We start from the raw sequence: 12,609 nt of genomic DNA, 5'->3' as shown, positions 1-12,609 counted from the left end.
AACTTCAAGTTTATTGCAAAGGCAAGATTTATAATAATTACAATTTATTTAAAATTAGCTTACAGTTAGCAGAAATGTTTTTAATAATTTTAGTTAATGATAATAATCCTGAAATATGCAACATGTTATTCCTACAAACATTGATGCATTGTGTGACCTATACTCAGACAGGAGCTCAATTATAACTGTGCATGTAAACATTCTTTATGAGGACAAAACATGACTGAGCATAAATAAAGCTTACAATGTCCATGGGGGCAATTTTAGAAGGAATTAAAAGTGAAAATGTGTAGCTTATCATTTATAAAATCACTTGCATTCAAATTATTGTTTATTATTTGGGCTCTAAAGTTTTTCTTATAATTTTTACAGTCGTTTTAGGCTTTCATCCATTACCTTATCATGGAAACAAATTCATAAAATGGGATATGACTTTACATAAAAAAAGTTTTTTTCCTTCCAGTAAAAACCTGTTTATGTCTCGTGGCTATAATTGTTAAACCAATGTTTACAGATTGTCACCCAGATTTAGATGTTTTTGGTGGTGATCAACATTAGTGCTGCTGATTAAGATAAGATTCAGTAATGCACAGATCTGAAACTGGGACACACACGTGTTTCTCTACTGTTCACATGAATATTCACCAATTCAGCACTTGTCTCAACAATATACAGTATATACAGTATTGAACCCTCACTTGGCTGTAGGCGGCGTTCTCCTTCAGGTGGACATCGATGCACTTGGTGATCTGCAGTAACCAGCTCCACTGGGTTTGCAGTGTGTCCATGTACGCCTGACAGAAGCAGAGAGAAGAGCTCATTCACATCATGAAGCATTGCCTAAACCAGACGCTTCAGCTCAACTAATGTGAGCCTAATACAACAGTCTAAAACAGATCTGAGTCTGCATACGAAGTGCTTTGAGCTAGATTAATAGATTAAAATGATTGTAAAATTATTAACTGTGGAAAATTATTGCTATGTGATTGTCAAAAAATTGAAAAGAGCCCATGTGTCTGTCAGGACTCTCTATGTGGCTCAGGATCGGGCTTTGGGCTTTTTCACTAATTTTATTGTTCGCTTGAGAATAATCACGAGTCTGCAAACCTCCACTCCATGAGCTGCACGATTATAACACAAACGAGACATGTTTTTACAGCCTAAAGCTGAGGTTGTGTTCATGTTGTACATCTGTAATGAGGAAGTTTGCAATTTAGTACATTTACTAACTTTAAATGTAATGTATAAAATAAATGCACTTGTTTAAAACATAATGATTTCAAGTGTACTCTAAAGTAAAACTGTTCATTTGAAATCATTCATTTTAAAAGTGTGTACTAAAATGGCCTTTTATCAATCTATATATTATCTATAATTCAGAAGTACAAGTACACACTCAGTACAGTTAAGTGCACTTCTTTTTCCCAAGGGAAAGCTAATTTCATAGCTAATATTTTCACATTTCTTTATAATTGTGAAAATGACAGATTGATTGTAAATGGCGCACAATAAGCACATGTGTGATACACACATACATATCACCGATACAAGTGTCTCTTCTGTAACCAAGAACACACAATGTAGAGTTTTGGTGGACATGACATCACTACTGAGAGAGAGAGTCCTGATTGGCTAAAAAAATCTCAGCTGTGAATCACATTTATAATAAATGATTCAAATCTCCTTTTCTGGCCATTTCATCAGGAATGCAGACGTTTGAAAACTCTGCATGAGGATGAGAGATTTCACACGGGTTTGAAGCCGGACAAGCGCATCGGCCAGCCTGTGTGACAGCTGTGTCCAGTCCTCAGTCCTCACCTGGATCTTATCTGACGCCGGGTGCTGGTTCTTCAGGAGGACGTCCACCTTCGTCTTCAGCTTATTCAGCTCTTTCTCTTTCTCCTCCAGATCACTCATCAGTTTCTAGCAGGAACCACACACATTATAAGCTAAAATCATGCATGATAGTTTTAACAAATAGATTACTAGGTAACACTTTACAATAAGGTTCATTAGTTAACAATAGTTAATGTATTGACGAACATGAACTAACAACGAGCAATACATTTGTTACTGTATTAGTTAATCTTTGTTAATGTTAGTTAATAATAATCCAGCTGTTCATTGTTTGTTCATGTTAGTTCACAGTGCATTAACTAATGTTAACACATACAACCTTTGATTTTAATAATGTATTAGTAAATGTTGAAATTAATATTAACTAAGATTAAGTAATGCTGTAGAAGTATTGTTCATTCTTAGTTCATGTTAACTAATGAACCTTATTGTAAATTGTTACCAATTAATACATGCATTGTTCATTGCTAGTTTATGTTGCAGTTAACTAATATGATCAGATTAACCCGTATGGCCCATGCTAAGGTGACTAGATCGCTAGACTCGGCCTGTGTTGCACAGACTGTTAATGTGTGTGTGTGTGTGTGTGTGTGTGTGTGTGTGTCTCACCGAGTAGCTCTCCTGTTTGCGAGGGATGTAGGTGTCGATGTTCTTATCGCCCCAGTCGAACACCAGCTCCTCCTCCTCTCGGTCGTTGACCCACATGATGGCCCTGGAGATCTCCTCGATGATGCCCTGCAGGTCTCGCAGCTGAGACACGCGCTGATGAGACATCTTCTGCTCGCAGGGAAGAAGAAACCATCACGCGTGTGAATGCAGGATTCGGCTCGTGACGAGAGAAGCCAGAGATATACTGAACTAAGGGTTGGTTGGCCTTTTATTCAATTAATGCATTTAAATTCATAGTGTTTACTTGTGGAAATTTTTACTTTTATTTAAGTAATATGTTAGATTTATGGAGTAGTTTTGGCCACTAGAGGCCCTCATTGTGTTTCATTTCAGTTTCCCGCCAGTTTATCATGTGTTATTGTTCTCACCTGTGCCTCATTTCCTGTGAGTGTATTTATTTATAAGAGTTTCTCGCCTTCCTCATGCTCATTTAGTGCAGTCTTTGAAAAGTTGTTCCTGTATTTGAGGGGCTGTTTACACGACACCATTTTCAGCTAAAAACATAAAACTTTTTATGCGTTTTGGCCGTTCGTTTACACAACAACGGCGTTTTGGGAGCCTGAAAACACAAACTTTTGAAAACGATCTCCGTGTAAACAACAAAAATATGATGACGTCATGCACATGTGTATCACATGTTCAGTCTATAGTGTTTCATCGCCATCTACTGGCCTGGCAGCAGAATACAGCGTTTTTAGCCGTTTTCGTGGATCCGTGTGAATGGGGATCGTTTTGATAATGGTGTCGTCTGTATGCAGAAAACGCAAAGGAAAAACGTCTCTGTTTTAAGCATATTGTTGTCGTGTAAACATACCCTAGTTGCTCTGTTCCTGTTTTTTGCACCCTCACAGCCTTGTTCTAACCTTAGTTCTTACAATATTGGTGTTTAATAGGTTATTCACCTAAAAGTGCAAACTCTAGGCTTTCATTCACATATGAACACTGCTTGCTATTGTTGATTGCATGACATTGCTGAGTGGTGAAATGATTTTAGTGACTGCTTTGGTTTCCTGTAAATGGCTCGTTCTGATTGGGCAGCTCATTTATGATGGCATGATCACACCATTATGACCAAACAAGATCTGAGGCTTTTATAAACATCCTTATTCATGTTCCTCGAACTGGCACTTGCTTCTAACCTTCTAACCTTAACAGTATCTCCTAAAAGCACTGCATATTAAACATTTCATAACATTTGAACTACCTGTAAAGCACATGAAATATATATATTGCTTGTTATTATCGGCTGAGAACAATAAACAAAGGTAAGTTAAATCTCTTAAATTGTATTTGTCTTATTGTCTTGAGCTTTTTATTAGATTAGTTAAAGGTTTAATGTTTTTTTATTGTATTTTGTGTAAAGTATTTATATATTTTGTACATTGCATGGTTTCTCTTTATGCTTTATTTTCACATGCTCAATGTTTTATTGTGCTCTGTTGCTTTTAAATGTGCTATAGAAATAAATGTTGCCTTGACTTGACATAATCAAAGGCTCAGAGTCGGTGTTTGTGAGTGTGTGTGGTCATCTGACCTGTAAAGTGTCCCACTCCTGGTCCAGCGCGTGGAGTCCACCCTTCTCTCGGCTCTGCAGCTGAAGCACAAACACACTCGTCACACTCACAGTTCAACAACACACACGCTTTCTTCCCCATCGCATGTTTTATCACAATCATGAATCAGGCTTCCAGTTTCGAATGCTTAAACTTAGTTTAGTTTGCTTGGTTCATTTGGTCCGAAAAACAAATCAAAAAACATTAGTCTTGGTCCACTTAGCGTTCACATTGGCAATTTTACCGCCGAACCTAAAGATGCCGAACCTTTTGTTTAGTTCATTACATCTGCCTTACGGTAAACTTCTACAAGATTCTTACAGGCTCATTTGTTGAAGTGCTTCATCCTCTTCAGGCCCGTTCACACCGAGAACGATTACTGTTACGATAAAGATATCGTTCTAAAAAACGGTACAGAGAAATTATATCGTTGGAATAACTTTCAGAGCGATTTTTTTCCAGCTGATGAATGATTAAAACTTTGACAGCCAATCAGAATCCATCCAGCTTTAAAGAGCTTGAGCGTTTAAAGAGACAGACGACAAACCTGCAGAGCGCTCATAATAAACACAACTAATATAGGTATCGTTCTTGCTGTGAACTTTACTATCCCCACTCAATCATATGAAGGACATGAACTGGGATTTCGATGTGAAAGAGCTTCAGTCCCCGTACCAGCTCATCCCGAGCCCGGGCCACCTCCTGGCTCCTCTGGATCGAACTGTGGAACTTGTTGTGATTGAAGATTTGCTGGCTGATGGTCTCAGAATCTTCACCGAAGGGTGACGTCTCAATGAGTCTCTGCAACACACAAACACACACATGAACAACACACAGCACCAACATCTGCAATCTTCTCATTTCATCATATCAAGACCAAAACAGCAGACTAATTTCAGCAATTAAACTGGGTAAGTTAAGTCAGAATAACCCAGTTAACCCTAACCTTCTGTTTCAGAACCTGTCAGAAACCACAGAAACCTGTATTACAGAAACTATCTATCTTAAGTCTTAAGTTAAGACCTGACAAGTTCATTTAGGATTGTTGTATTACAGAAGCAAATCTTCAGTTGATTTAGGATTCTTAACCTATCTTATTTTCCTAAAGTTAAGACAGTTTGTAGGATTGTTTGTGGAGTTAGGATGCTTCTGTCATACCATTTTCCTATATCTGTAGTTAAGATAAGATTCTAAGAAATGTCCTTTTGTTCATTTTGTAATAGCTTTCGTCCCAAATGAGGTCCTAACTGAAACTGCCATGGTTACCAAACCGATAAGAGAGGGTTGTAAAGTTAGGATCTTTCTGTAATGCGGCCCATGATTCCTGCAATGTAAACAACACACGCTTCAGGAAACCTCAGAAGCGGACTCTGTGAGCCAGAGGCAGAATTACTGCAATGTCTATTTGATCCTCCAAATCTCACATTTGCATTCAAAAGATTTTTTTTCTTGTGCTATATATTATGATTTCTATAATAAAAAAAAAAATGCAATGCATATTCAAACAATGTATTTTCTGTTCTGCTGTTCCTTATTTTGATTAGTTTCAAGCACTCTTATTCTGCATTCCAATTCACATTCTCTTCATGCATGTGTGCAGAATCAGAATTGGAATGCGGAATTCCGTTCGGAATTCATGTCCTGGAGGAAGTGAGCTGTGACAGAATTCATGTAACAAGTTTGACATGTTAGTGTTTCCCACAGTTACAGTACAGTACGTACTTGAGTGCACAGTGCAAGTTTGCGAACTGGGATGCAGCGTTATCTGGTGTTTTGAGCCGCTGTTGTAATACTCTCTTCCTGTTATTCACGTCATTATCCTGTGTAAATATAGCCTCCCTTTCCTAGGCTGATTGTCAGGAATTGTCTGAGCAGGAATGGGGATTCCCGCTGTATTCCTGTATTGTGGACTCAGTAAAATCTGCAGAATTGACACACTCTAAAGCTCATCATTTAATCTGTCTGACCTCAGGTGAATAATCGTTCTTCATCATCATCATCATCATCATCACCACTGATGAACTGTAGGGGTCAGTGTGTGATCATTAACATCAGCTGTGATCAGGGTCCACGGGACGGGCGAGACACAGTGCTGTTGTTTTGTTTAGGAGAGTGATTTCAAGCATCCACTCCGACAGAGATAAGAGTGTTAAAGCTCTGTAAACCAGTTTCACCAGACTCACTTTCACTGCTTTCTCTCCGCTTCTTTTGCTACAGACACTCCCTGTTTTTCTCCTCCCCCCTTCCTGCTCAGAGAAACAATGTGTTCTCTGTCTAACCTCAGTGTGTGTGCGTGTGTGGGTGTGTGTGTGTGTGTGTGTGTGTGTCTGTGTCTGTGTGTGTACTTGTACAACTATCTTTGTGAAGACCAGTTTGAGTTTTACAATTGGAGTGAGGACAAAGAGAGTAAAGTGAGGACATGTTGGCCGGTCCTCAGTTTCTGAGAGCCTTTAAAGGCCTGTTTGAGGGTCAAGACTTGGTTTTAGGGATCAGGTTATAGTGAGGTCAAGGGTCGGTTTAGGGTCAGGGGAGGGTTAGGCACTTAGTTGTGATGGGTAAGGTTAGGGTAATCGGCTAGAGATTGCATTGTGTCAATGAATGTCCTCATAAAGATAGATGTACAAGAATGTGTGTGTGTGTGTGTCACAGGTGGATGATAATGTGCAAATGTTTTTTTTACTTGATTTAACCCACTAAAATGATTTGTTGGTATAAATAAATGTATTTGGGTTGACTCTGCAATATTACATATTTTAGAATCACAATAATTTTGTTTCAAATTGAGATAACAATTCTGAATGAACAACCAAACAAAATAACGTGTTTTTTATTAGAGATTCTGACAAAATGTTAATTGCTGCAGTCTATTTAAAAATATTTCATTAATTTAAATTTTTGGTCGTTTTGAGTGAATGATTCAATGCCTCACTCATAAAGACTTGTTTCCTGACTGGATGAATCAGTGTTTTTGACCGAATCTCTTGAGCGAATGATTCAATGACTCACTCATAAAGACTTGTTCCCTGACTGGATGAATCAGTGTTTTTGACCGAATCTCTTGAGTGAATGATTCAATGCCTCACTCATAAAGACTTGTTTCCTGACTGGATGAATCAGTGTTTTTGACCGAATCTCTTGAGCGAATGATTCAATGACTCACTCATAAAGACTTGTTTCCTGACTGGATGAATCAGTGTTTTTGACCAAATCTCTTGAGTGAATGATTCAATGACTCACTCATAAAGACTTGTTCCCTGACTGGATGAATCAGTGTTTTTGACCGAATCTCTTGAGCGAATGATTCAATGACTCACTCATAAAGACTTGTTTCCTGACTGGATGAATCAGTGTTTTTGACCAAATCTCTTGAGCGAATGATTCAATGACTCACTTATAGGGCTGTCAATCTTCCTCTATAATACTATTCGAATTCCATTCCTTATTTTATTTAATATTCGAATAATATTCGAATATTAAATGCTCAAATTCATCCTATTATTAATATTTACGACATTACACAGTCTTATGGATCGCCAATGCGTGATGTTGATCGGTCTCATATCTTCACAGATAAACCGTCAGTTTGTCTGTTATTGCCTTTTGGCGGACAGCTGGTAGCAGTTGAGCCCCGTGATGAGGAGAGAGAGAGAGGCAGAACATAAGTAATTCTTGCCTGTTTTAGCGGCGGTTCCTCGGACAGATCGCCTAGCTTGTCAGGTTGTAAGTTGTCATAAAAAAATAACGTATATTTTCCTCTCCGTTTTGGCCTTCCGTCCACAATGAGACGGCGTTTTTATTAATGAAAACGCACTCCAAAGTGGATATATTTGAAGACGCCGTTTTCACGTTGTAGTGTGGACTGAGAATCAAATTGTTGATCTCCGTTACCGTGGAGACATTCCTCTCCGCGACTTTTGACAGTTGTGATGATACAGCGTGGATAACGTGCACAATTGTGTTACGATTCAAAAACTTTATTGTTTATCAGACGAAACAAAAGCGTTTAATTTTCACATGTGTGTGCCAAGGCGGCGAGAAAGGCAAGATTGCATTTTTTTTTAAATATACATAAAAAAGCAATATTCGAATAGGAACTTCAGCATTCGAATAGTATTGATTTTTTTAATATTCGAATTATATTCGAATTTCGGAATTCGTTCCAACAGCCCTACTCACTTATGAAGACTTGTCTCCTGACTGGATGAAGCAGTGTTTTTGACCGAATCTCTTGAGCGAATGATTCAATGACTCACTCATAAAGACTTGTTCCCTGACTGGATGAATCAGTGTTTTTGACCGAATCTCTTGAGCGAATGATTCAATGACTCACTTATGAAGACTTGTCTCCTGACTGGATGAAGCAGTGTTTTTGACCGAATCTCTTGAGCGAATGATTCAATGACTCACTCATAAAGACTTGTTTCCTGACTGGATGAATCAGTGTTTTTGACCAAATCTCTTGAGCGAATGATTCAATGACTCACTCATAAAGACTTGTTTCCTGACTGGATGAATCAGTGTTTTTGACCAAATCTCTCCAGCGAATGATTCAATGACTCACTCATAAAGACTTGTTCCCTGACTGGATGAATCAGTGTTTTTGACCAAATCTCTTGAGCGAATGATTCAATGACTCACTCATAAAGACTTGTTTCCTGACTGGATGAATCAGTGTTTTTGACCGAATCTCTTGAGCGAATGATTCAATGACTCACTCATAAAGACTTGTTTCCTGACTGGATGAATCAGTGTTTTTGACCAAATCTCTTGAGCGAATGATTCAATGACTCACTCATAAAGACTTGTTCCCTGACTGGATGAATCAGTGTTTTTGACCGAATCTCTTGAGCGAATGATTCAATGACTCACTCATAAAGACTTGTTTCCTGACTGGATGAATCAGTGTTTTTGACCGAATCTCTCCAGCAAATGATTCAATGACAAACACACGTTTAGCAGTCTCTTGTCTCCACCTACTGGTGTAACGATGTAATGACATAATCTTTATTTGAAGCGTGGAGTAAAAGCCGGTTTACTGTATTTGGATCGCTACCGTAGACATCAGTGTTTATATCTGAACTATACACTTTTATCCCAGTGCTTCTGTGGTTAATATGAAAGATTATAATGATACTGTGTGTTGAAAACACTGTTAGTGAAGATGTTTCATATCTATACAGGAAAACGGCTCTCTCTGGATCAGATCTGGATCACTGTGATCGGACTCGTCAAAGGTTTAATATACAGACAGAGCTGAATCACTGTCATTCAGGAAGAGATTCAAGATTGAGATCTTTTAGCGATTAATCGTACAGCTCTATAAGTTACCATTTTTACAGTGTGTACAGTTCCTATGAAACAAACAAGCAAAGAGCTCGACAACACAACACTGGCTTAGTGAATATGTTGCTGATTCTGCACACAGTTTAAGTCTTGCTCGTTCGCCACTCCTTTGCTTTAAAGGGAAAGTGGTGTAGGAGTGTCTCAGCAGAGTCGGGTGTGTCTCCTGCTGTGGGTGTGTGTGTGTGTGTGTGTGTGTGTCCTCTACACTACCACAAGTAACAACAAGTCAGGGAGTCGCATACACTCCTATTCTCTCTCTCTGTCTCTGTTTTGTAAATGCGTCACCCTTCAGAGGGTCTGAGATAAGCCTGAGCCGGTCTGGACAGGAAGAGGAGGTGCGAGTGCATTCCAGCGCACAGCTGTCATTATTATGGGCTGTTCTGCCAGTAAACCCTTAAACACATGAGAAATCACACCGTCCTCTGCACACACACACACACACACACACACACACACACACACACACTGAAGCTCAGCTCAGGAGACCTGCTGTGATACTGCACACACACTCGGACAATACCACCCTGAAAATATCTAAATAATCTGGCTTTATCATCAAGTCAAAAATATGATCTAATATTGCTGAATCAGCCTAAACACATTCATTCATACAAAAAGAAATACATTTTATGGGATAAATTACGGAAAAATAACACTTTTTACAGAAGCTCCGGGGAAGCTCTGAGAAAAACGGTTCTCTCTGCTTTTATGACAAGCTGTCGCTATCCCAGGAAACATTTCACACGTATATCCGAGGTTTCTCAGGCTAATATACAGCAGATGCTGTAGCCATAGAGCATAATGTGTGTTTTACCTGCAAATCCTCATATTAGAGTGATTTCTGAAGGATCATGTGACACTGAAGACTGGAGTAATGATGCTGTAAATTCAGCTTTGATCACTGGAATAAATTACACTTTACTATATATTCACATAGACAACAGATGATTTACATTGGAATAATTTTTCACAATATTTGAAAGTATTTTTGATCAAATAAACACAGCCTTGATGAGCAGAAGAGACTTTCAAAAACATTAAAAAAAATAAAAAATCTTGTTCACTTCTAGTTTAAATCCAACAACCAGCATTATTTTAGTTTCTAATTTAGTTTTATCAATATAGTTTTTCAGTTAGAACTTATTTTTATATATATATTTCTAGTTTTATTAGTCATTCTGTGCTTTAGTCATTTTTTTTATATATATATTTTTTTATATTACGATTTAGGTTTAATTTATTTTTATTTCAGTTTCAGTTTTAGTTTTATATATTTCCAGTTAATAATTTTAGTGTTTCAACTGAAATAATTTTATTTTATTGCCAAGGTACCATTTCTAATTTTCGTCTACGTTTTTAACTAAATTCAGTCAAAGTTTTTCAACTAATATTTATATTTGATTTTATTTCAGCTTAGCTTCAATTAACATAAATGTTTTTTTAATAGTTTTAGTTAACGATAATAACCCGGGCAACAACTGATGGCAAAAGTACCACTAATGTACTAATATCACAAATAATCTGCAATGGTCAAACATTGGTAACACTTTACAGTAAGGTTCATTAGTTAACATTAGTTAATGCACTGTGAACTAACATGAACAAACAATGAACAGCTGGATTTCTATTAACTAATATTCTTTAAAAAATTAAGAAATTCTGTAACAAATGTATTGCTCATTGTTAGTTCATGTTAGTTAATACATTTACTATGCTAACTAATGAACCTTATTGTAAAGTTAGTTTTTATACGGCAGACTGACTGGGTTCATGTATGTGTCGAGTGAAGGACTCGTGTGTGTGTGTGTGTGTGTGTGTGTTTCACACCTTCTTCTGGTTGATCCAGGATAAAGCGTCCTGGAAGCTCTTGCTGGGATCGTCCCATCCGCCGCTCGCAGTGCTGGTCCTGCGGAGAGTCGTGCCCGTGATGGAGTTACGGATCTCCGTGTGGAACAACACACACTCCTCCACACTGCAACACACACACAACCAGCCTTCAGTTCACATGACAGTTCACAATGATTAATCGTTGCCCAGCATTAAAGTTTAAACAATAATACATTTGAAAGCGTCTGAAAGCATCACATGCAGTTCACACTATATAGTATATTCTATAAGTATATAGAATATATTCAATAGAAGTATATTCAATAGAAGTATATTCAATAGAAGTATATTCAATAGAAGTATATTCTTATAGAAGAATATTCTTATAAACTGTATTATTTCCATAATATGTAATCTTTTTTAAAAAGTATGTACTTCTTTGTCATAAAGGGTTAGCGAGTGGCTCAGACACTGTCTTCTTAAAATGGCGTTTCTACCACATTATTATAACATCATAAGTCACTCCAGATGTTGTGGAAATGACATGTGTTGGTTCAGAAAAAAAGGTTATTGTTATGATTGATGTAAATCCACTTCTGGTGGACAGATAACCTGGAGATGGTGTGTTTATAGGGGTGTAACTCACGATACTGAACTCACAATAGGATATTGTTGCGATACTCCAAGACATGATGATGATTTAGTGTTACACTGTGTGTGTAAATGAATAGTGTTGAGAAGTCTTTGAGTCCCTAATCTGCGGGTGCACAGCATGTGCCACACCGCTCTCCTGTTCACTTCCCTGTTGACCTCTAGCTCCACCCACCTGATCTCAGGTCAGTCAGGACTGGATCAGGCTTCACTAACTGCACCTGTGCCACTGCATCCTCGTGTACTGAGCAGAGGACTGAGTTTTCCTTCTTTCTTTCTCTTCTCCTGCGTGTGTGTAACTGACCATGCAAGTGCCTTTGTTTGATAGTTCAATATTATTCAGTATTTCTCAAGTTTGTCCTCAATGTGTTTATTTTTTTGCTTGCTATATTTCCTGCTTAGGCATGTTCTTTAGATGTGTATCTGATGAGCTTCTAGTATGAGAAGATGTAGATGGCCTTTATTTCCTGTGAAGTCAATGTAACATTTGCAGTTACCACGAATCTGATCTGGCATTGTTTATTGTAAACTAAAACACTGTATTTCCGTTCTTTTGTAGAAACCACATGCGCACACACACACATACACACACCCACACACACCCACACACACACACACACACACACACACACTGCTGTCACACACACACACTGCTGTACCTGCGCACGATGTTGTCGTTGGGTACTCTGGCGTTCTGTAACTCTATGGC

The 12,609-nt window shown here is 38.0% G+C and overlaps 1 protein-coding gene across 2 annotated transcripts in view; it reads right to left on the bottom strand.

Annotated features, from left to right (window-relative positions):
- The window catches only part of dspa (desmoplakin a), a 34,936-nt gene that overhangs the window by 16,092 nt on the left and 6,235 nt on the right, over window positions 1-12,609 (bottom strand). For both annotated transcript variants that reach the window (XM_081375348.1, XM_081375349.1), the window contains exons 4-9: window positions 11,250-11,394; window positions 4,755-4,880; window positions 4,061-4,120; window positions 2,467-2,634; window positions 1,819-1,923; window positions 699-794 (exon numbers count right to left, since the gene is read on the bottom strand). In XM_081375348.1, coding sequence (XP_081231474.1) covers window positions 699-794; window positions 1,819-1,923; window positions 2,467-2,634; window positions 4,061-4,120; window positions 4,755-4,880; window positions 11,250-11,394 — 700 coding nt within the window. The remainder of the gene's footprint in view (window positions 1-698; window positions 795-1,818; window positions 1,924-2,466; window positions 2,635-4,060; window positions 4,121-4,754; window positions 4,881-11,249; window positions 11,395-12,609) is intronic.

Source organism: Scardinius erythrophthalmus, assembly GCF_964197995.2.
Source record: "Scardinius erythrophthalmus genome assembly, chromosome: 9".
Classification (NCBI taxonomy): domain Eukaryota; kingdom Metazoa; phylum Chordata; class Actinopteri; order Cypriniformes; family Leuciscidae; genus Scardinius; species Scardinius erythrophthalmus.
This window is presented reverse-complemented; position numbering and strand designations above follow the sequence as displayed.